General features: G+C 37.1%; 1 protein-coding gene across 1 annotated transcript in view; it reads right to left on the bottom strand.

Moving 5' to 3' along the window:
* Window positions 1-22,308, bottom strand: part of ARHGAP42 (Rho GTPase activating protein 42) — a 144,303-nt gene that overhangs the window by 54,506 nt on the left and 67,489 nt on the right. The window contains exon 4 of the mRNA XM_071434214.1: window positions 12,764-12,835. Coding sequence (XP_071290315.1) covers window positions 12,764-12,835 — 72 coding nt within the window. The remainder of the gene's footprint in view (window positions 1-12,763; window positions 12,836-22,308) is intronic.

Raw genomic sequence — 22,308 nt, forward strand, 5'->3', positions numbered from 1 at the left:
TGAGAAGTTTATTAAAAAGTTGACTCAAGTGAGTCAGACAGTTTTTCTCCTGTTCAGAAAGATTTTGATTGCATGCCGTAACTAACCATATACATGCTACAAATCATTGGCATGATTCCTACAAATTTTACCCACTAGCTGTATTTTTAGATATAAAGCATAAATCATTGTTATATTTTAAAGTTGACTTTCCTTTTCCACAGGAAATATCAAGAAATCTAGTATTTTTATAATGGTCTACCACTACTTCGTGTGTAGTATTTAATGTCAAAACTGTTATATGCATCTTCAGAATAATTACATAAATTATTCCTCTTTATTTTTCCAGAAAAGAGCCTCTGCTGTCCTTCTCATTCACTTCCCTTTTTTTAGTCCCGTATCTGCCAATATAACATTTTAGTGTTATATTTATCTATTAGCTACATCTTGTATCTGTCCATAAAGAAATTTTTTAACTCTTTGTTTGTTGCAAAATTAATATTTAACACTTTAAGAAGCTAATTCGTAAAAAATCCCACAAAAACATTATCCCTGTTGAAACCATAAAATAAACATGTTTTGCAAGAAATTATTTTAAAAGGATCATGAAAAGAAATTAAACCAGAAATCATTGCAAAGAAACTACTTGTAAAAAAGAAGTCAGTACCTTGAAAAGAGGAGAATACCTTCATTAGAAAGCAAGTAAACATTGTGAAACCTGGCCATGATGATTTCTTTCTTCCCATCACCCAGAGTTAGTACATATTTTATTCACCAACTCAAACTGAGGTTTAGAAACTGTAGAAACTGGCACATAAATACAACAGTAAGACTTGAATATAGATCAAGTCAGACACATTTGCCAGTTGAAGAACTGGAAGGTAACAGTGAACTCTGTGGAGATCAATAAAGCCATATCCCTTTTCTTTCTCTTTGACGACAACTGCAAAAATGTTGATTTTTGCAACAACAGACTGGAGAGGTTCATTGCTAGAATGTTAGACTTCAAATATATTTTCTCAAAGCTATCTTTTTCATTACCTCCGAAACAAAAAAAAAAAAAATTTATTTTTACAAACTTAGTGGGATTTTGTTTGGAGATATGAGTTTGGGGACCATGTCTTACTAAGTAGCAGGACAAACAAAAATAGAATAGTAGTCTAGAAAATAAACTAAACTTAGTTTTGGAAAGATTGATTTGAGCTAAGATCCTATGGACTTCTTGGAAAATTTAAAATCTCAGAGTCTCACAACTCCTTTGAGGAGAAAATAGTGAATTCACCTTCCATTTTATATTGCCTAAGGTTTTGTTGAGCTTTCTCATGGAAGCAGTTAGTGAGTTGCTGGGTTTTGGTTGCTTTGATAGTATTGAAATTATCACTGGCATCTGAGACCACAGGGTGCATTTTAATAGATGTCTGGATAGGAAGAACTTCTCTTTGGTAGAAATTTTGATTTGGTATGTGAATGCAAAGGGTTCAAGATCAGGTTGAAAGATGTGACAAGCCTTTTTTTCCAGAAGAAAAAGTGAAAAGGTGATATAAAACTCCTTCCCTCCTCTTACTCCTCCAAAACAGAATTTAATGTACTGTTAGGCTACAGGGTTTCCCCAAATCCATAAGAAAGTCAGAAAAGTTAAAGGACATAGTTTATATATCATTAGCAAGTAATATGAAGTGAAGCAAATTTGTACCATAGTTCATAAAGAAATCCTTGTTGATTGACATAAAATAGGGTCAATATATTCATAAATTATGTCTTATGTTCCTCATAACTGCTAGTGAAAACACTTCCAAATTGAAGCAGAATGCATCATGTAGAAAATTAAATGTCCAAATGACTATAAATCTTAAAACCATTTCTTTACTAAAAAAGAACAACCATATGCAAACCATGATGATCCAGAAAACAATATAGTATAAGACACAAATAATTATAATAAAAAGAACATATTGCAACTATGAAGTATAACAAGGCAATAAACTGGGAATACAAGACTGTTTAACAGCATTAAAGCTATGAAGACAGATATTAGAAACTGGCAGTTAAAAAAATAACCTCAATTAAAATCAGGTAAGGAATACATAAAACTGAAATATACTTGAAACAAGCCAAAACTAATTTAAGTTTAACTGGAGTTCACATCTGTGTAAAATACTGAATAACCTTGCAAGAGATAATTTACTTTCAGGTTCATAAACTTCTGAAGAAAATGTTCTTTTCCCTCTGTAATGCCTTTAGAGATCCAAGTATCAGGTACTTTCAAAAGTGTATCCTAGAAGAGGAGAATCAATTTCCTAATAATTCCCTATGTAATTCTATCAGATGTTTTCAAATTAAAAAGCAGATACTATTAAATGAGAAAATGTGTTTGTAGGATGTCACTTGTTTTTCTCCAAAAAATTCTCTCTTGAGATGGAAACAAAAATATTAGAAGTTCCCAGCATTGCTGTGAAAATGCATGCAAACCTGCCAGTACTGTCAGGTCACAAAGCAGGACATATTAGACTCCCTGTTAGTCAACTGCAGAGCTGTCTTGAGTTTATTTGGCATTTGCTGATTCCAGGAGTAGCTGCTCTGTGTCTGGGAATCTTCAAAATCCCTGCCCAAGAAGCAGGACTGGTAAGTCTACACACATAATCTCATTTTATTGCTTTACTGTCTACTAAATATGAAGTATTTTTGCTGGAATAGCTTACTTAGGATATTATCAAGTTACTGCTTAAATAAAATGGAGAAGCCCCCTAGAACATCAGAAAGTGACTTTCTTTTCTCTGCATCAGTTTTAGGATAGCTTTCTGAAGTTTAAAATATTTTATCATAACAGGAAGAGGTTTGTTCCTGTACAAAAGCTTGTGACTTCAAATGATTTCAAAAACAAAGCTAGCCACGCTGTTTAGGAGCTCTTGAAGAGGCCACTTTATCTGCATAGTTAGCAACATCTTTGCTTTGTTGCAAAGATAAAGAAAAGAGTTACATCTTGTTACATCTTTGCACTGAGAGCAAAGATAAAGAAAAAAGCTGCAAAGAACATAATGTCATTCAAACAAAGCAATTCCAACAGAATAGCTTAAAACTTCGCATACTCACTGCTTGATTTCAAAAGCTGCAGATAAAAATAACTTTTTCTTAACTAGTAATTTCTTTTTTTAAACCCTCTTTGGGAATCTCCCAACTATGCCAACCAATCAGCCAACATCACTGATCCCAGTGATGTGCCAGCAGCACATTCAGCACTGCTCATGGTCCCAGGGCAGCTCCGACGTCATCGCAACAGGACTGCAGTGCTGACCTGAGGAAGAACTTGAGGCGTGCTTTGAGAAATATTTTAGATTAATACACACAACTGGAAACTGTGCTGTTTACAGATATTTTGGGGAAAAAAAAAAAAGGAAACAGTCTGAGGTCAATGTCAGAATTGATTTTGTTTTGTTTTGAAAGCATCTATTTTCAGAGTCCTTTTTACAACACTGATAAAAGAACACAAACTATCACTTTGGGGTGAAAAGTTAAGCCTCCCCAGTGGCATTGCTAAGCTCACCGATTGCTCTCAGATTACTTCTTGAGGGTGGGTGTTTAATCTTCTCATCAAGACAAGAATCTGAGACCACCCCTTCTTGGCAAACTCCACAGGAACAAATAGTTCTGTGGTAGCTACTATAACCTGACAGGTCCTGAAATAACAAAACTGCTTTATTTGGTGGAGAGATGGATCTCTTGATGCTCCCATATCTACCAAGACACAATAAAGTTTAAAGTAATGATGTCCATTTTTGTTACAGCACAGAAAGGATACTTTGCAGATACAGTCATCCACTTCACTTTGGAACAGAGCTATTTCAGAGTTTGCTTTACCAAAAACTAAGTTGCTATATTAGTAGGAGATTCAAATTTGTATATTCCCAGGCCCCTGCAGAATCTGCTGCATAGATAGGACAAGATACTGGATGAAGGGAAATCTATGGCAATACAGCTGATCAAATGATTTTCTACTTAGAATGGAAAAAGGCAACTCCACCATTCATATGGAATAAAGACCCACAGACCCACATCATCTGAGAAATGTCCAAACAATGCCCAAATTGTAACTCTATCTATTTTTATGCTGTTAACTTAACAATACCACAAAACAAAGGAAAGCAATGCAGAAAGAGACCCTTATTTTCCCCCAAACTGCTAAAGAAAAACCCCAACATGTAACAGAGTAAGATTAACAGATTAATTCATACCCATGTATAAGACCTCATGACTTAAGCATTTCAGTACATCTGTGGCACTATACAACACCCACAAGCACAATTCTGAAGTAATCCCTGTAGGCTAAGAGAAGGCAGCTGCCTTAGTCAAAACATAATGAATTTGGTTTGATAAAGGATGTTAAAACTCAGGATGGAGTCTAATTTTGAACAAGGGGAGGAAGAGCAGGGGACTAGGTGCCTTTGAGCTGGTGAATGAAGATTGACACCTTGTGCAGGGAGCAGAACACCAAACTCTGCTTTTTTAAGTCCTGTCCTGCTCTGTGCCTGGGCAATTGGCTACTTCCTGTATTTCTCATAATCCTTCTTGAGACTTTTAAAGTCTCATCAACAACCTTGAGACTGCTTTTCAGGTGTGGGAACATGATCTTGTCCACGCTACGGCCAAGAGCAAGGCTAGAAAGAACTTAACAGGTGAGTAGAGCTACTGCACTTTGCCAAATCCTCCATTCCCTCAAACACCCACTAAGAAGTTTAGTTCCCCTGTGAGCTGGAAATTAAGTTTAAAAGTCAATGTCTTTGTTCATACTTTTGATCACAGCTCAGGAGTCCAGCAGGATTCTAGCAGCTGTGCAGGGTCAGGATGCAACCTTCCCGAGTCTTTCCTGTGTCACACACCACAGTAGGCTGCAGCAGATTAGCAAGAAAAAAAGCCTTTATTCATTTAGAAGATGTCAAAGTTTTCTTGCATTTTTATATTCTTTTGTCCTTTTTCAGTAAAAAGGCTAACACTACCTAAGTTTTTATTTTTTTTTGCTTTACTAGCTGTAGATTTTAAAAAATAAATGGTTCTTTTTGCTAAGAAAGGTACACTGCATGCTCACTTAAACAATTCCACCAATTTACACATTTATCCTAAGCCTTAATTCTTAAATGCTATGGCAGAATAGTAAATTATTTTCCAATTTACTACAGGGGACTAATTTATTTATCCTTAATTTATATCTGTTTTCTTTATGATGCAAATTAGAATCTTATTAAACTGCAGGAAAAAAAAACGAAGCTTCAAAAACTGTTTTTAGTCAGTGAGCCAGTTAATCACACTCATAACAGAAAGGCTGCATTTAACAGAATTTATTAAAACTGATTATGCACATAACATTAACTGTTTTCCTCCCAAACACCTGCAGTCAACACACTGAACCAACAGTTTTTAATCACTGTGTCCACAATCTTATAGGTACGAAATTTGAATTTTCACTCTCATCTTTTAAAAGAATACACTAAAATTGAAATAAGCTTTTAGGATTATTGTCTTTCTTTTGTTTGTCTTTCTGTTAACTTCCTAAAAACTTGTCAACTTTGAATGAAACAGTAATTGAATTGAAGCAAACTGCAGTGAGAAAATAATTTTGTTTCATTTGCATGAGCTGTCCCAAGAAGACCAGTCACTTCAAAAAGACTCTGGGTCCAGCTGCTCAGCCAGTGTTGTCTTCCAGTTTAATAGTTTGGCTCTGCACAGGAGAAAGTAAGACTTGCTTAGATGAAATGTATGCATAGAGGGCTCTTCATCAATGTTTTTGAAACTTCCCAAATATTTCACATACACAAGTGTAGAAGAAGCAACGGCTAATCATACTGGCATGACAATTATTTTATGCATGTCAAAAAATAGGTCTTTCACTGCTTGATATTTCCCTACCTTTATTTGAATAAATAAGGGAAATACATTTGATCTATTTAAAAAATAATTTAATATTAAACATTTTCATTAAATGCAAGTTCTGATTTCTCATTTCTTGCATTTGATAATGCAAGAAAAATATCAGATTAGACAACATATATGGGATTATTTCTCAAATGAAAGTGTTCTAGGACCAAAATCTTGGAATGAAATGTATTTACTAGTGCAATTTACAACTTTCACAGTTCAGAAACTTTAACCAAAACTTGGGGATTTATGTAAGTAAACAAAAAGCTAGAGAAAATTTGTGCTTCTCTATCTACCAGAGATAGATGCCTATTAACCTATAATACCTAAAGAGATTGCCATGAGTTATTCATCAGTACAGCAGATCTTTTGGTATGCAGCTGTCTCATGACCACTGAGTAGCCTCAGTTCCTCATGATCAATTATTTATTCTTACACTTTATACCAAATCCTCCAGCCCTCCTCCTCTATTGCAGCAACGTATGGCAATACCATCAGTTTTTTTTTACCTGGTCATTACCAAAAATAAAACAAGACTGATCTCAAATTGCCCCACGGGATCTTCTAACTGGTGACTTCTCTCTAACCACAACCCCTCCCATAAACAAAACTCACTGCCCTTTTGCATTGAGCTAGTTCCTCTGACAGACTGGGTTTCTCATACTAAGCCCCATCTAAACTACATTACAATGACTCATGTAGAGTGTTATAAAAGACTGGCTGAAATAGAAATAGGTTTGATCCCCTGTATTTCCTTGCCGACAGAATAAGTTATCAAGGAAGACATCAGGTAACTGGTACTCTCAAAAAACCCTTTTTGAGAAACTGTTGCATTTTAACTCAAAACATTTGGCCATCAATAACACCCCTTGCCTGTCCTCTCTTTGTGCTTCCTTCTCCTGGCCCCCTCCCTCCATGGTTCAGACTGACATTAAAACACACCAAATCTAGTGGATGCAAATACCAAACTTTGAGTGACAGACACCACTTGTAATGAAACACCTCCTGCAGTACCTACTACAGCAAGGTCACTTATTTTTCTCAGTTAAAGGACAACAAGTGCTATGATTTCAGCGGATACCGAGGAAACTGATTCACCAAATGGGCATTCTGGTATTTCTAACCATCTTAGATACTTATCTAAAATGCTGCTTTGACAGCTTTCTGACAGACCTTAAAAAATGGGAGTTTTGTTTGTTTCACGCTCCTCAATTTCTAGACAATCCAAATTAAACACAGAGAGAACGTGCTACCTCCTGCATGCCTACATGTGAAGATAGATGTGAGCAAAGATGTGGGAAAATTAATCCCAGCAGTGAATATGGATTTGTTTCCCAAGTAGAAAGGAATTCACTGCTTTGAATAAATGAATGAAATTAAATAATGATAAAAACTAATCCTCCTGGCCAAAACAAATTATTTTATGAAACAAACAGATGGAATTGTAAGGAGGACACAAACCTCTCCTTTTAAGTTTTAAAACCAAAATTGCTTCTGTTGTCTTTGATCTAAGTTTAATTAAAGGTCAATGAACATTGGAACAAATATTGCCAAATACTGTACTCAATGGATAAAAAGAAAGAGGAAGGTTTGGCTTTATTGTCCATAACACATCACACAATGAGCTCACCAGCGTTACCAGCTGGGGCCTCGCAAACCACATTGACCAAATAAGGCAAAAGGCTTCGTGCCTGGAATCCTTTCCCAGTTACCTCACCCGGCTTCTGCTCGCCTTGCTACAATAATTGGAGAGGTCATTTTTTTAAACTCAGATGGAGTAAATCAACAGGCTGTCCAATGCAAAGTTGGGTTTGTGTAGTCTCTGGAGAGAACTCAGCTTTATTTAAACTGAGTGTGTACAGAAAAGGAATAACTGAAATATGTGCAATAAAAACAGAAGAGCAAGTAGTATAAATCAAGAAGAGCAAGTGATGTAGATTTGTATATTGCTGGTTAGATTACAAACACTAATGTTTTATGGGGAATGTTTCTCAAATTTGTTGGGTACCTTCAGGTTTTTGAAGTGCATGTGAAGAAGTGGTCTTTAATGTTATTCTTGTGTTATTCCAAAAACACTTGAACTTTGCACTCTTGGGTTTATACGGTCCTTGTATTTAAAATATAGCTTTGTAACGTCAACAGGATATATTTTATCTTCCATATTCTTTTTGATTTCTGAGACTATATTTTTGCCTAAACTCATTATAGTTTTGAAGAAAAAATTAAATATTTGCATTCTCTATGTAAAAACATTTAGAGAATATTCATCATGGTAGCAAAAAATCTTGTAAACTTCTTTATTACACAAATTAGTTTACAAGGTTTTATTATTAAAATAAAATGGTGATTCTCACAATTTATGCCATTTTCCCCTTTTTTCCCTTGGGAGCGTGGGGTTTGGTTGTATTTATCTGCAACTGAATTTTATCTGGTGTTTCATTAAAAAAAAAGAAAAAAAGCCCAGACATCACTTTTAAGTGCTCTCTCACATAATCTTTACCCCCAGCAAAATCTGACAGTGGTACCTAATATAATTTCCTGTTTTGTATGTTGGTAACACAACTATCTAATAATATTTTTCTTCCATAAAATTTGGAAACACAGCTTAATAGGGTACTAAAATATATAAAGTCCAATGAGAAGACAGAGTCCAACACCTAACAGCTGCTTGGATCTCTAGTTACTGCTAATATTGCTAATACTAAAGGCATACCAATCTTGTGCTTCTACACCCAATCCCTTTAAATGTTTGTCCATAAGATATTATGATGCAAATTAATTGTGAAGTGACAGCTCTAGAAATGTGACATTACTATGAGCTATCCTGTGGAGTTTGCACTATCCACAGAATCACAAAATCACAGAATATGCTAAGTTGGAAGGGACCCAAAAGGATCATCAAGTCCAGCTCCTGGCTCTGCGCAAGACCATCCCCAAGAGTCACACCATGTGCCCGAGAGCATTGTCCAAACGCTTCTTGATCTCACACAGGCTGGTGCTATGACCTCTTCCCTGGGGAGCTGGTTCCAGTGCCCAACCACCCTCTAGTGAAACCTTTTATAAATAGCCAGTCTAAACCTCCCCTGATTCAGCTTCAGACCATTCCCTCAGGTCCTGTCACTGGTCACTACAGAGAAGAGATCAGTGCCTGCCCCTCTGCCTCCCCTGCAGACTGTAATGAAGTTTTCCCTGTTTCCTTTTCTCCAGGCTGAACAGAGCAAGCAATCTCAGTGTCTCCTTGTATGGCGTCCTTTCCAGACCCTTCACCACATTCATAGCCCCTCTTTGGAGACTCTCTAATAGCTTCCTGTCTTATATTGTGGCACCCAAAACTGTACCCAGCACTGGGGGTGAGCCCACCCCAGAGCAGAGCAGAGCAGGACAATCCCCTCCCTTGCCCAGCTGGCCCTGCTGTGCCTGATGCCCCCCAGCTCAGGGTTGGCCCTCCTGGCTGCCAGGGCACTGCTGGCTCATGTTCAGCTTGCCACAGACCAGGACCCTCAGGTCCCTCTCTGAAACACTGCTCTGCAGCATCTCATTCCTCAGTCTGTCTGTATATCCAGGGTTGAACCATCCCAGGTGCAGAATCCAGCACTTTTTCCTGTTGAATTTCATCTGGTTGGTGAGGGCAAGACAGTCCTCTAATCTGTCAAGGTCCCTCTGTAGGGTCCCCTATCTTTGAGGGAGTCAACAGCTGCTCCCAGTTTTGCTTCATCTGCAAACTTGCCCAGTATCCCTTCCAGTCCTGTGTCCAAGTTATTTATGAAGATGTTGAAGAGCATAGGGCAGAGGATGGAACCCTGTGGAACCCTACTAGTGACAGGTCACCAGTCTGATGCCACCCCCCTCATTAAAACCCTTTGTGCCTGACCCATGAGCCTATTCTCACCCACAGCATGATGTATTTATTCAGCTGAATGCTGGACATTTTGTCCAGAAGGATCCTGTGACAGCATGGAAAGATTACATCAGCTGGCTTCCCTTGATCAGCTAGGTAGGTTAGCTTGTCATTAAAAGAAATCGGATTTGACAAGCAGGAGTTTCCCCTCATGAAGCCATGCTGGCTGTCACCAATGACTGCACTGTCTTTCAGGTGTTTTTCAATACCTCCCGGAATAATCTTCTCCATAACTGTACCAGGCACTGAAGTCAGACTAACAGGCCTGTGTTTTCTAGGGTCCTCCTTCCTGTACTTCTTGAAAACTGGGACAGCTTTCTCCAGCTTCTAGTCAGCTGGGACATCTCCAGTTTCTCTTCAGAGAGCAACATGTACACAGAAATGTTTTGGGGTTTTGGGTAGGAGAGGGATGACAGAAAAACAGAAGCAAGTTTGGATTTGATACAAATAGCATTCTACACACTGTTTTAGACTAACACTACAGGGAAAAAAAAAAACAGCTCACACCTGCTGTGGACCTGGTAAGGTCCACTCAACTGATGTGTCTAGAAAACACCACAAATAAAGTGACATTCTCAGTGTTCTGTGAAACTTGCTCCTAAAATCCAAACAACAAGAAAATATCTATATCTTCTGTTTGACTAGCAGCACAGATCATCCCAGAGGAGTTCAAAGAGCCAAATATCTGTGCAAACCTTCCTTAACTGCGGATAAATAACCAGCAAGCTCAACTCATTCTACATTTATAAGAGCTCATAAATGCTCAAGGGCTGATCCCAGTGAACAGAAGTAGGGTAAACAATCTGACCATGTTTTCCACTTTACCAATAATGGGTTTCACAAAGCCCAAATTTCTACTCTACTTCATATGGGTCTCATTATTCCTAGATCATACGCTGCTATTTTGTAATTACTAGAAAAACAATACTGAATGTAATTAAGCTCTGACTTGTTTGTGTTGATACCATTTAGTTACATTTAGTTAGAGGCTAACTGTAATTGCTTCCACTGATAAAAATCAACTCAAAGGCAAATGTATCACACTTGGTTATGACGGCTTTCTGAATCTCTCATTTCTGAGTTTGACAGTTGAACTCCATGTGCAGTGCTAGAAAATATGTTTGTTTGACATTTTATAAAACAATGACCTGGGAGAGCTCTCTTTAGGGTATCCATGTGTCAAGCCAAATATTCTGGACTCTCCAAAACACACAGCACTGCATAATAAAGTGCATTAGACACTGGAATAAGAGTTAGCAGAGCCAGGCTCCCTCCTGAACTCATTCTGTACAGTGTAGTATGACCACAGATAAGTCAAAACAACTCTAAGAGGAGCAGATGCTCATATTTTACATGGAAGAGATATGGAAAAGAAACCAACCATTGTGATATACCGAACAGAGAGGACTCAACCTGTTCTGCAGTGCCCTTCCTTTAATATTCTTGATGATACAAAAAACAAAGGAGTCATCTTCAATTAGATCATTATGCATGTGTTGACATCTACTGAGTGATATATTTATTCAAAGGAAACCTGAGTGTCATAGAGAGTTCTGCAGAGAGTCCTGTGAACCACTTATGGATTGTCTCTGTCATGCAGCAAGACAGTCAGTAGAATGGTGGGTTAAGCTTTCAAATAGGGTGCTCTGAAGAATGATATCCCTTGAACTATGAGAATAAGAAATGAAACACTACTACAAAGAACTGGATGATGCTATTAAAACCTACTGAAAACTAAAAATAATTTTGTGCTGGGATTAAGTTCTGATTCATGCAGCATGGTAAATAATCTCCCAGTCCTGCATCTCACAGCAGCACAGGGGTGGGACAAGAGAAGAATGTTGTTGTACACAAAAACATATCAAGTGAAAGGGTAAAGAGCACCCACTTCAGAGAAATCTGACCTCAAGTTCGCAGTACACATTCTTCACAAACATCTACTTAGTTCCTGTGCGGAAGCAGCCCCATGTGTTTGCCACACATGCACAACAGCAGTACAAGAAGTATAAACCTTTGGTGTCTCTTTCCAATAGCTCTGTTCTTCTTCTGAGTTTCTTTGAGTACAGCACATGCCCAACCTCACCTGCAACATCAGAGAGCTTTTTTTTTGTACTCATTTAACCTTACAAATGAATGTTTCCCAAAAAATTTTATGAGCACTAATATAAGATGCAAAATGCTTCAGAACTAGTGTATTCATGCAGACGGAAGAACCATAACCTCTAATTGACTACCACAGCATTTTTGCATAGCCCAGAGACTGTAATGAAAGCAGATACTGACAACCACTCAAAAATTCAGGATCAGACTGAAAACAGCTATTCTAGACTAACAGTTAATTCCAACATACTTTTCCCCAATATATCTGATTTCCTGAGCTGACTAGTGAACCCTGGTAGAGACAACCTGCATTGTCTCTCTCACACAGATATAATACTTAACACAAAAGAACCAGATAAAATTACTAACTGGAGCACTTCCACCATGGGAAAAACTCTGAAGAATATTAAGATGAATACTCTGGCAAAACGAACATGAGCCATTGCACTGCATCAGCCATGTAAAGAGGAGAGGGAAAGCAGAGGTAGAGATCATGCTGAAACTGTCTTCTGTCTTTATACAATGCCTGTTTGAGGGACTCATAGCAGCTGTTTGAATCCTCCCTGTGGTTCTGGGTTAACCCAAGACACAGCATAATGTAGATGCAGAAATGCAGACATCAGAAGATGAACACAATGCCAGATGGTAGGAATGTGCAACAGTAGCAAGAGCTATCTTCTATGCAGATTATCAGTCTTTAAACTCCATCTCTAAATTGTCTCCTCCTCTGAAGCAAAGAATTAAGTATAATTTACTAACATATTAATGAGCATGGCATCAAGTCTGTTTGAATACAAAATGCTTGTTTTCAGTCCAGCTTTCAAAACACACTGATAAACTCAAATAAACATTAAATGAAAAACAACCCCAGCCACTTACTTTTGCTGCTCCTATTTGCTCTTTTCGAAACTTCTCCAGCGGTGCTATTAGCACATCATTAGCATTCTGGATCTGCAATATTAAACATAAAGGATGTTGTCTTAATACAGAGTATTTGCAGAAAGTGGAGTCACTGTAACTCTGCCAAAGTGCAAGACTGAAAAATGCATGTCTGAAACATTCTGGTAAGAGTAGAAGGCAAGTAATTATGTTTTCTTTACACAAAGCATACAAAACACATGGACACTAGTCTACTACGGAACATTTTTATGAATAACTAAGGAAATTTCAATGGAAGATGCAGTAATTTTCTCTCCAATATGCAGAAGGTTTTCTGGTGCTTTACTTCCATTTCTTGTATCTTGCCTAAAACCAGAATAGAAAACAAAAACTTTCAGGAATATATTTTGGCAGAACAAAGAAGACAAACATGTGAATACTGACAGCACTGACTAAAAAAAGTCTGTGTTTACGGAATCTGAAACTTTGACAGCTGAATATTTTCAGCTATCATTTTGGATTATAGACCTAGGTACACTGAGCAGAAGACAGTGAGGCAGAGAACTCTAAAAAGATATGTGGGTACTTAAAAGAAATACTCTAGATTGGGTTCCTTCACTTTTCTAGTTTTTAAACTAATTTGAGATGTCCTGCAGCTATTTTTATCCCTTTAACCTAAACCAGAGTTCTTAATGAAACACAGTTTTCCCCTCTGGCCTCTGTTTATTTAGTGTAAATCCAGTCCTGGGAACTCCTCCCTGAAACCCATTCCCAGCAGCAATCACCCAAAGCATCTGTAGTCATTTGGGACTGGAAACACACAAGCAGCAGAATACAAATGGCAGCCAAGCTATCATGCCACTCTCCAAGGAAAGGAAGCATAATTTCCCCATGTGCCTTTTAGGTACAGGAAAAATAACCAATTAAATTGACTTTGCTGATGAAAATCAGAAAAACTAAAACCTGTCAACATATCAGAAATAAAGTACAATAAAACATATTACAATATTCTATTATACTGACAACAGGCAAAACTCTGGGTTTTCTGCACAAATAGCTTTTTTCTCCTCACCAGTACAGTCTTTACCAACACTCATAATTTGGGCTTTGGCAGGTTTAGTGGTCTGGGCAAAGCTAACATGTACCTAAGCCAAATGTGAATGAATACAGTTCTTGTGGTTCTTCCATAACAGTAATTGATAAGTTACATTGTCAGTTGAGCACGAAAACTAAACTTCCCAAAAGGCTGTAATAAAAACCATATAGAATAAACCTATTGAAATACAAACATACTTTCTTTCTTCCCAAACCTAACATTACAATTCAAAAGACCACAGAATCACCACATCTCTTAGCAGGGCAAAGAGGAGAAGTTGAGACTCTCTTTGCCACCCTTATGAAGTGAAGTCCAAGACAGCAATGGCAACACTAGAATGCTCAGTGATATCATGATCAAAATGTGCTACATTAAAAAAAAAAATAAGGCACAGAGGATGAGGAGAAATGTTTTCATTGCATCCAACATCTTCCATCAGTTCCACTGGACCAGACTACAACACTACCTAACTCTCCAAGTGGATGATTCCCAATAAAAAATAGATTTTTAGCCATTATCCAGCAGTCTAACTGGGACTCAACACCTTTTACAAGGTAAAGTGCATGCACTTAGCAAAAGATAATTTCAATCCCAAGGATCACTAAAGCAGATTAACAGCAGTGCAAAGCTTGAATGACTTGCCTACTACCAAGCAAAATTTGCCTGGAAGTAGCAGCTGGAAGTTTTGATAGCTTACAGAGCATGTACATGGCTTTTAGCAACATATACAGAAACCACAAATGATTGCTGGAGTCACTGGTATGGAAATGCGGATGCAATTTTTTTTTTTTTTTTCACATCCCAAGCTAAGTTCTTCTCTACCCTTTAGATTCATTGCTAAATATGTCACAGTTCAATTAAGGGAGACAGATATATATTATTAAGTAGTTACTTCTGATACCAGCAATCACTACTAGTCTTGTTGGCCAGTCAAACTAACCAGTTTGATTAGCATGTCATTGACAGTCAAACTAATCCCATGTGGAGCTGAATGGCCCCTCCCTTGACTCAATGCTACCATGGTCATGCAGCCTCCATGCCACACCAAGAGTCCACTCCTATATATTGTCCCCTTGGCAGTGTTAAAGTGACTGAAACACAACTCCTACCCATCTCATTCAAAGATGCTGCAAAGCAAATGATACGATACTTGGAAAAAGAGAATCCTGCTTCAAACACCATGGAAGAATATACATACACGAAGTATATAGAACTGAGAGGATTTGGCTGAGAAGTAAGTGGCTTTGCTGAGCTGAACCACACTGTTATACTCCCACAGTTACACATGAAGTGGGAATGGACAGCAGGCATTGCTAGGCTTTCATCTAGACAGGGTCTGTGCCTCTGAATAGATCTGCTAAGCCACAACAACAGAACACACTGCAAGCTCATCCTTGGGCTGAAAGGTTCTACTGGCAAGAACCCTATTGTGACAATTCACCTCCCAGCAAAATTAGGAGCTAGGCAAGAAATAGGCTTTGGATTTGGGGAGGGAGAATGTGACAGCAAAGGAACTAAGAAAAATCCCAGCAGATGCATTTCAACAGCCACTATTACAAGATGCAGAATGCTCCACTGTGTAAAGACTTCCATCAATTTGCCTTACATATTCACTTATTAATTTCCTTTCTTTGTAAATTACTATTACTGAAACTACCTCACAGTTTCTTTCTTAAGGGTTATAAATCTGCATACAGCCCGCCCCCCCCCCCCCCCCCCCCCCCCCCCCCCCCGCAAGTCTTCTTTTAAAGCAGCAATCCAATACTCCCACAACCATTTATGTGGAAATCTGATTGCTTTAAATAATCTCAAATTTTCACTGTGTGGTCCTAATAGAGTACCTTTTTTCCTGCCAAAATGATAATCCCTCTCCTACTCAGTTATTATGCTAGGTTGAAATCAGGGACATTGGGAACAGGCAAACAATGCCAAAAAGACTTACAGTTTTTGTTAACAGCAACTTCAGATATCCATGTTGTCTAAAATTTGGATCTTACCCTTCCATGGTTATTCAGATTAGTCACACCTTTAGAGAAGTTACATTTTGTTGATCTAAAAGTTATTGAATGTGACACAGTTCCAGTGTTCAGCATGGTTAATATGTGGCAGTCAATCAAATTACGTGATTGTTTCTCTTGTTTGGCAAAAGCAATGGTCTTTCTCAAGAAAAAGAATACCACAACTTAGTTTACTGACAGTTCATCAGTCTTTTTTTAATTAAGATGCTAGACAAGTATTAGCAGACATAATACAAGAATATTACTTTGACATTTCAGAGAGCTATATTAGATACAGTAATAAAGAAACAGATTTTTCCAGACTAAAAAGCTTGCTCAGATTTTCATCTTTGGTATATATAGTTCCACTTAGTTCTAGTTAATTCTACTTGTTGGTAAAAGCACCATTGAAATAAGTACCACTAAAACCACACAGAAGTTTAAAATATATTTGAAAAAGAAGCATTTAAAAATTCAAAGTACTTTTTCTAAGGCAGTTTGACAGCTTATGAGGTTGGTCATTGGTTGCATAGCTGCAATATTTCAATATACCCTGGCAGCCTTTGAGACAACACGGTGAAACCACTTAAGTTTTCTTTTCTGATTCATGATCATCCACTTTTCCAACCTACCCTCTTTCCCTCCAGGAGTTAGCTGTGAAATTGAATTTATGCACCAATACTGAGATTGGTGCATAATATTGTGGTTTGCCCAGATTGCAGATGTGGAGAGAAACTCCACATCTATACATTGAAGATTTATTGCGCTAGCAATTTTTTTAACTTTTCTTTTTTATCAAAACTTTCAATCATTAGAATGAAGAGCATTAAGAGAATCATAATTATTATACAGTGTTAGGGAGGAATAAATTTCTTGCAAACATATCTGAACATTTCCATTTCTAGATTTTTCTTAAATTCAAGTCAACATTAATGTTTTGAATGAGTTTTCTAATCAGTTTTCTGATTTTTCTGAATTTAGGAGAGTGAATGATATACAGCCTGTACATGCAGCATTCTTCTTCCTTTACTTAAAATGAAAGAGGGTGGATAAAGATTTACATGGAAAGAGGGCAGGTTTAGGTTAGATATTAGAAGGAAATCCTTTATTGGGACAGGCTGCCCAGAGAAGTTGTGCATGTCCCATCCCTGGAAGTGTTCAAGGCCAGGTTGGATGGGGCTTTGAGCAGCTTAGTCTAGTGGAAGGTGTTCCTGCACATGGTAGACAGTTGGAGTTGGATGACCTTTAAGGTCCCTTCCAACCCAAGGCAATCTGTAATTCCACTTTGGTATACCAAAGTATACCAAACTAGTGGTATATAAACAGTGGATATAAACAGAAATTTACCTAAAAAACATCAATGCGGCTGCTAATTAATTTTTACATACTAACAATACAGAAATTTTAAGCCCTGAATTGCTTTATAGGCTTTCATCATCACCTTCGTGTCTACAGGGCTGAACTGCAGTATCGAGGACAGTCAATACCTTTTGAGCTTGGTATTTTCATTTGTAGGGATAAGGGCTAGGTAAGTCACAGAAAGAACTGAGTTAACAGATTCACCAATTGCCAGAAGAAGACAGCAACAATTCAAGTGAGGAATATTTGCAGTAACAGAATTATATTAAACTTACCTGGATGACAGCAAAACAATTTAACTATGAAAAACTTTAGTGTTTATATAGTGTATCTTTGAAAAACATTTTTTTGTTCCAAAATCTGCTACAACTACTTTTCATGGCAACACAGAACGACCACACTAGCACATAGTATATAGAACTCATTTCCCTGAAATACTGAATGGCTCTCAAATTCTGAATGCTGACAAATATTAACTTTTTTCATGTCAGTATAAGACTTTTAGAAAACACAAATTAAATTAATTCAAAGGGGGCAACAAATCTCATAGGTAATATATACACAGTAATGCATTTCTAATTTAGAAAAATATTAATCTAGTAGACAAAAATACATAATTTAATTTTAAATCTTTTCCCCAATAACTAACAATTCCTAACATCTGATCAAAATATCTCTTCTTTCAGTCTGAGGACAGCATCAGCAGCTGCTAATCAATACATCTTCAAATACAACACTTGCGACCAAATACAGACAACAGGCTTTTGAATAACTTATGCATCAAATTGAATGCTACAAAGAACATAAACATGCCATGATAAAATACTGGTCATGTATTTAAGTGCACAATTTCTGTTTTAGAAGTTAAAAAATGTAAATATTACACAAAGTTAATATTGTGAATTTCAATGCCTGTAACTACTTGACCTTAGCAAGACAAATATTTTTACAGCTTTGTACAGAAAACTCTACACAGACAAATCACATACTTAAAAACAAATAATATACTCAAAGTTCATCTTAATACCTCTCACCTTTACAAAAAACAAAGATGACATCAAACAATATCTAAGCTTATGTTAATTTCCTAGAAGTATCACTACCACTGCCACTTATTTAAAGTAAAGCTGATGATAAAGGAGATTGAGAAGACTACGAAGTTTTAACTACAGACAATTAATAACACTTCCATATTCAATGTGTAATGCAACATTCAGCTTCTTACCAAAACCTAAAGCTGTATCAAGTGGTATTAATACATTGCCACACGGGGATGCTTATTAATCACATACTAGTCAAGGCTGGGAGTAGTTATACACATGAATCAAAGAATGGTTTGGGTTGGAAGGGACCTTAAAGATCATCAGGTTCCACCCCCTGTCACAGGCAGGAATCCTTTCCACTAGATCAGATTTTTTCTCAGTGTTTTCAAGTGAACTTTGATTTCCTATATTGCATAGTTTATGTTTAAAAATACATTACTGCAGTGTCAAACCTGAAGTGATTGTTTGTTAATATATTAAAAAATTACACATGAGAAAGGCTGCCTTTAGCACTGAAAGGCCAGTCTCCTTATGGACTCCTCACAAAACATTAGAGGAAGAACAGAACTCATCTGAAGAACAACTGAAGAATTTCAGATGTTAGGTGCCTTCAGAAGCTTTCTCCTTTTGACTGATTACAGACCAAGTAGATAAAAAAAGCAGTCAATCTTCAAAAAAGTTAGTCTTCATGAAGAATCTGACTCAGATCTACCATCTTCTTTTTACACATAACATTGATATTCTAAAAAGTACACATTGATATGAAGTGTAAATGTACATAGAAAATGATGTTATATAGATATAACATTTCAAAATTAACATTGCAAACATAATTTCAGATCACTGATATTCTGAGTCAGAAGGGAGTCACAACGATTATCAAGTCCAAATCTTAAGAGAATGGCCCATCCAGGGACTGAATCCACAACCTTGGTGGTATAAGCACCAAGCTCTGACCAACTCAGCCAATCTGCAGGGTCTTGTGTATCTTGACTTTGCAATTACTTGGTAAAGGTCTTGGTAAATGAAGGCCTCCTGATACATTCTGCTATCACAACATCTAATTATGGGTGAGTGGACAAACTAGATTTGGAAGTACTAGTGAGTACTGTGACTATCTTTGTGATCATTAACCAGATGCAACTTTGTCTTGTAAGTTGGGGAGAATATCAAATACCAGGAGGTCCTCTCAGGCTCTCTCTCTGTCCCAACAGTTTCCTCTGTTCCTCCTAAGTATCAGCCAAAGAAGAAAATAGTTACAGTTTCTAAGCAATATATTTTGGGAACTCAGTGGCAGAAATGAGTGAATCGACATTATTTTAGAAATACTCCCTTGTACTGTCTTCTTTTTCTTTGCTATTTTTAACAACCCACTATCCTACTTAGCACAGTATGTAATTAAAAAGAATGAAGTTTAAAATGCTTTCATTACATCGGCACATGAATGAAGTGTTTATATAAGCCACATTTCATTAACTTCATACCCCAGCAGTCTCATAGTTGAGGCGTATGCTTTCTGGGCTGTTTCCACATGCTCCTAAACAGGGTTATGATGACCTCTGCTATCTTAGATGAGGGTACAACATAGCATGTACCTATGGCAATCACCCTCAAGCATCTTACCTTTTTTGTAGTAGCTCAATCTTTAAGGCAAAAGACAATATCTATGGTACTTTAGCACTCAGAGATCCCAAGGTCCAGTACAACCTTTCATTAAAACAGTAACTTGATTCTCTTGGAAGGAGGCACCAATATTCTTCATGTCTGCAATGGCTGTGGAGCAGAAGTTCCCTTCTTCCTCCCAGGAAGCCAAGCCTTATGAATGACCCTGAAAGCCTCGGTCTTTAAGACCATGCTATACTAGCACTGGTTAACTTGCTTTAGGGCCAAGGAACAAGAGAGAAGTATTAACTCTAAGGCTTAGCATTAAGAAAATAGAGAAAGAGAAAATGTATTTTTGAGTTTAAGTAACAGCTATCACACAAAATCTGGAACTTCAGGTGTTCTCCTAATAAATCAGTTCATGCACTGCCAACAGCAAGATCTGACAGAGGACATTACCAATACCAACACAAAAAGGTCAAGGACTTACTGAGCAATTAACTCAGTCACTCAACATTAGATACCCATTGTCTCTGTGGATACAGCCACATAAGCTTCCCTTCCCAAATAATGAGGAGAAATAAGCATAGGATGCCTGTGATCCATTCAGACAAGATACATCACATCATGAAATTGTGAGGCTGTTTGCAATCAAATTCAAGTTTGCTAATCTGCTTACATAAAGGTAATTCTGTGTAGATGTATAAAGGCTTAATACAACAGTATTTAGAAGTTTCCAAAAGAAAGCAAATGAACATCTGGGCTACTGGGCTTGAAGTCTGCTTTCCCTCAGAGATATTGCAAACCCATTTAAAGTTTTCTGTGATAAACTGAAGAAATATCAGACTGGGCAAGATTTGCTTTTCATTCAGCAGAAGCAGCTGGATTCAACAAGACAGCAAAAACATTATAGACATTACAGGATTCAGTAAAGGTTACTGTCACATTAACTTCACAGTCTGAAGTTATACTTACAAAGGTATATGGCACTTCTAATATAACCAAACAGATGAACTACAAGTGTAGCCACAAACCCAAACAGATAAAGAATAAATTAACTTAGCACCAATGAAACAGTGTACAAATCACTTGCTTCAGAGTTAAAAGAAAAAATAGTCAAATTTTAACTCTATCATCATGCTACATAGGAATCACATTAGTTAGATTTTATTATCCTAGGCCATACAAAATATGGCTTAGTCTAATTCCAACATGAAGCAATATTTTTACGCCTTCTGATTTCCTTTTATTTAATTAATTTCTAGCATAGTTATTGCATTTATCACCAACTGATTACATGTGCAGTGCTGGAACAGGTACATAATCAGAACTTCACACCTGATCTAGGCTATTTTTTTTCTGTAAAAATCCAAATTGGTCATTGCATATCACTTCTCCTAGAGACAGCACATCATTCAGCCTCAGAAATAACCATTCTGCCCTCCATCTTCTGGCAGGATGCTGCCTCCACTGCTCACATTTTCTGTCATTCATGGGTATAAAGATGCCAGATTCACCAGCTGACTCTGGAATGTGGCAGCTAATTGGAGCCTGACCAAGACAGGGCTCACACAGGGAGCTCACTGAAGCTGAGCATGGAAATCAACAGAAAAAATTGGATCATCAGAACCCAAAAGTTCCTACCATCTGACCCTAGTCACTCAGTGCTGCTCCAGAACCATTTTATGCTACCCACTGGCAATATCTTATAGAAGCACACCAGAAATTCCCAAGGGAACAAATATTTAACAGAAGTATACAAGATGAAACATATCTTCCAAATGAATTCTAGCATCTTACAATTTTTCTTAGTGGTTTGGTAATCTCTTTATGAATGACAGCTATAAGAAACAATTCTCAATGACTGCAAGACTGGACTCTGCAGATATTGCTCATTGAGTGACAAGACATGGAAAGAAGGGTAAAAATGAACTTAGATGAGAATACTTGCACCATGAATTTATAGCAGCAAGATTCAAATGCATCTCAATAGTTCCTGATTTGCATAATAAGGTAGGTTATCTATGACTGAACTTATCATTGCAGGCAAAAGAAAGTAAAGGTTGCAACAAGATTTCCATACATTAGAAGTTTTTAAAGATGCAAAAATGGTGTTTGGCATGTTTAGATGAAGTATATTACCAACACATTCATTTAATACTTCTTTTTAATGTTACTTCCTTTTAATTATCTTGTTCACCTAATTTATTCATTGTCTGTGATTTCTCTGGAGGGAAAAGCTAAATATTCATTCCATCTGTTTTAAATTCCGCATTTGAGAATTTGCAGTAAGCTTAATACATCTTTCTTGCCTTATGAAGAGAAAATATCATTATATTTAAACTCCCAGAACTGTTGTTATTTTACAGCAGTTAAATTTTAATGTTTGTATGCTAATCTGTTTTGGTCATAAACACAAGATTCTTGGGCATTGTTGGACCACAAATA

Source organism: Agelaius tricolor, unplaced genomic scaffold, assembly GCF_023055355.1.
Source record: "Agelaius tricolor isolate 1412-34295 unplaced genomic scaffold, bAgeTri1.0.p SCAF_9, whole genome shotgun sequence".
Classification (NCBI taxonomy): domain Eukaryota; kingdom Metazoa; phylum Chordata; class Aves; order Passeriformes; family Icteridae; genus Agelaius; species Agelaius tricolor.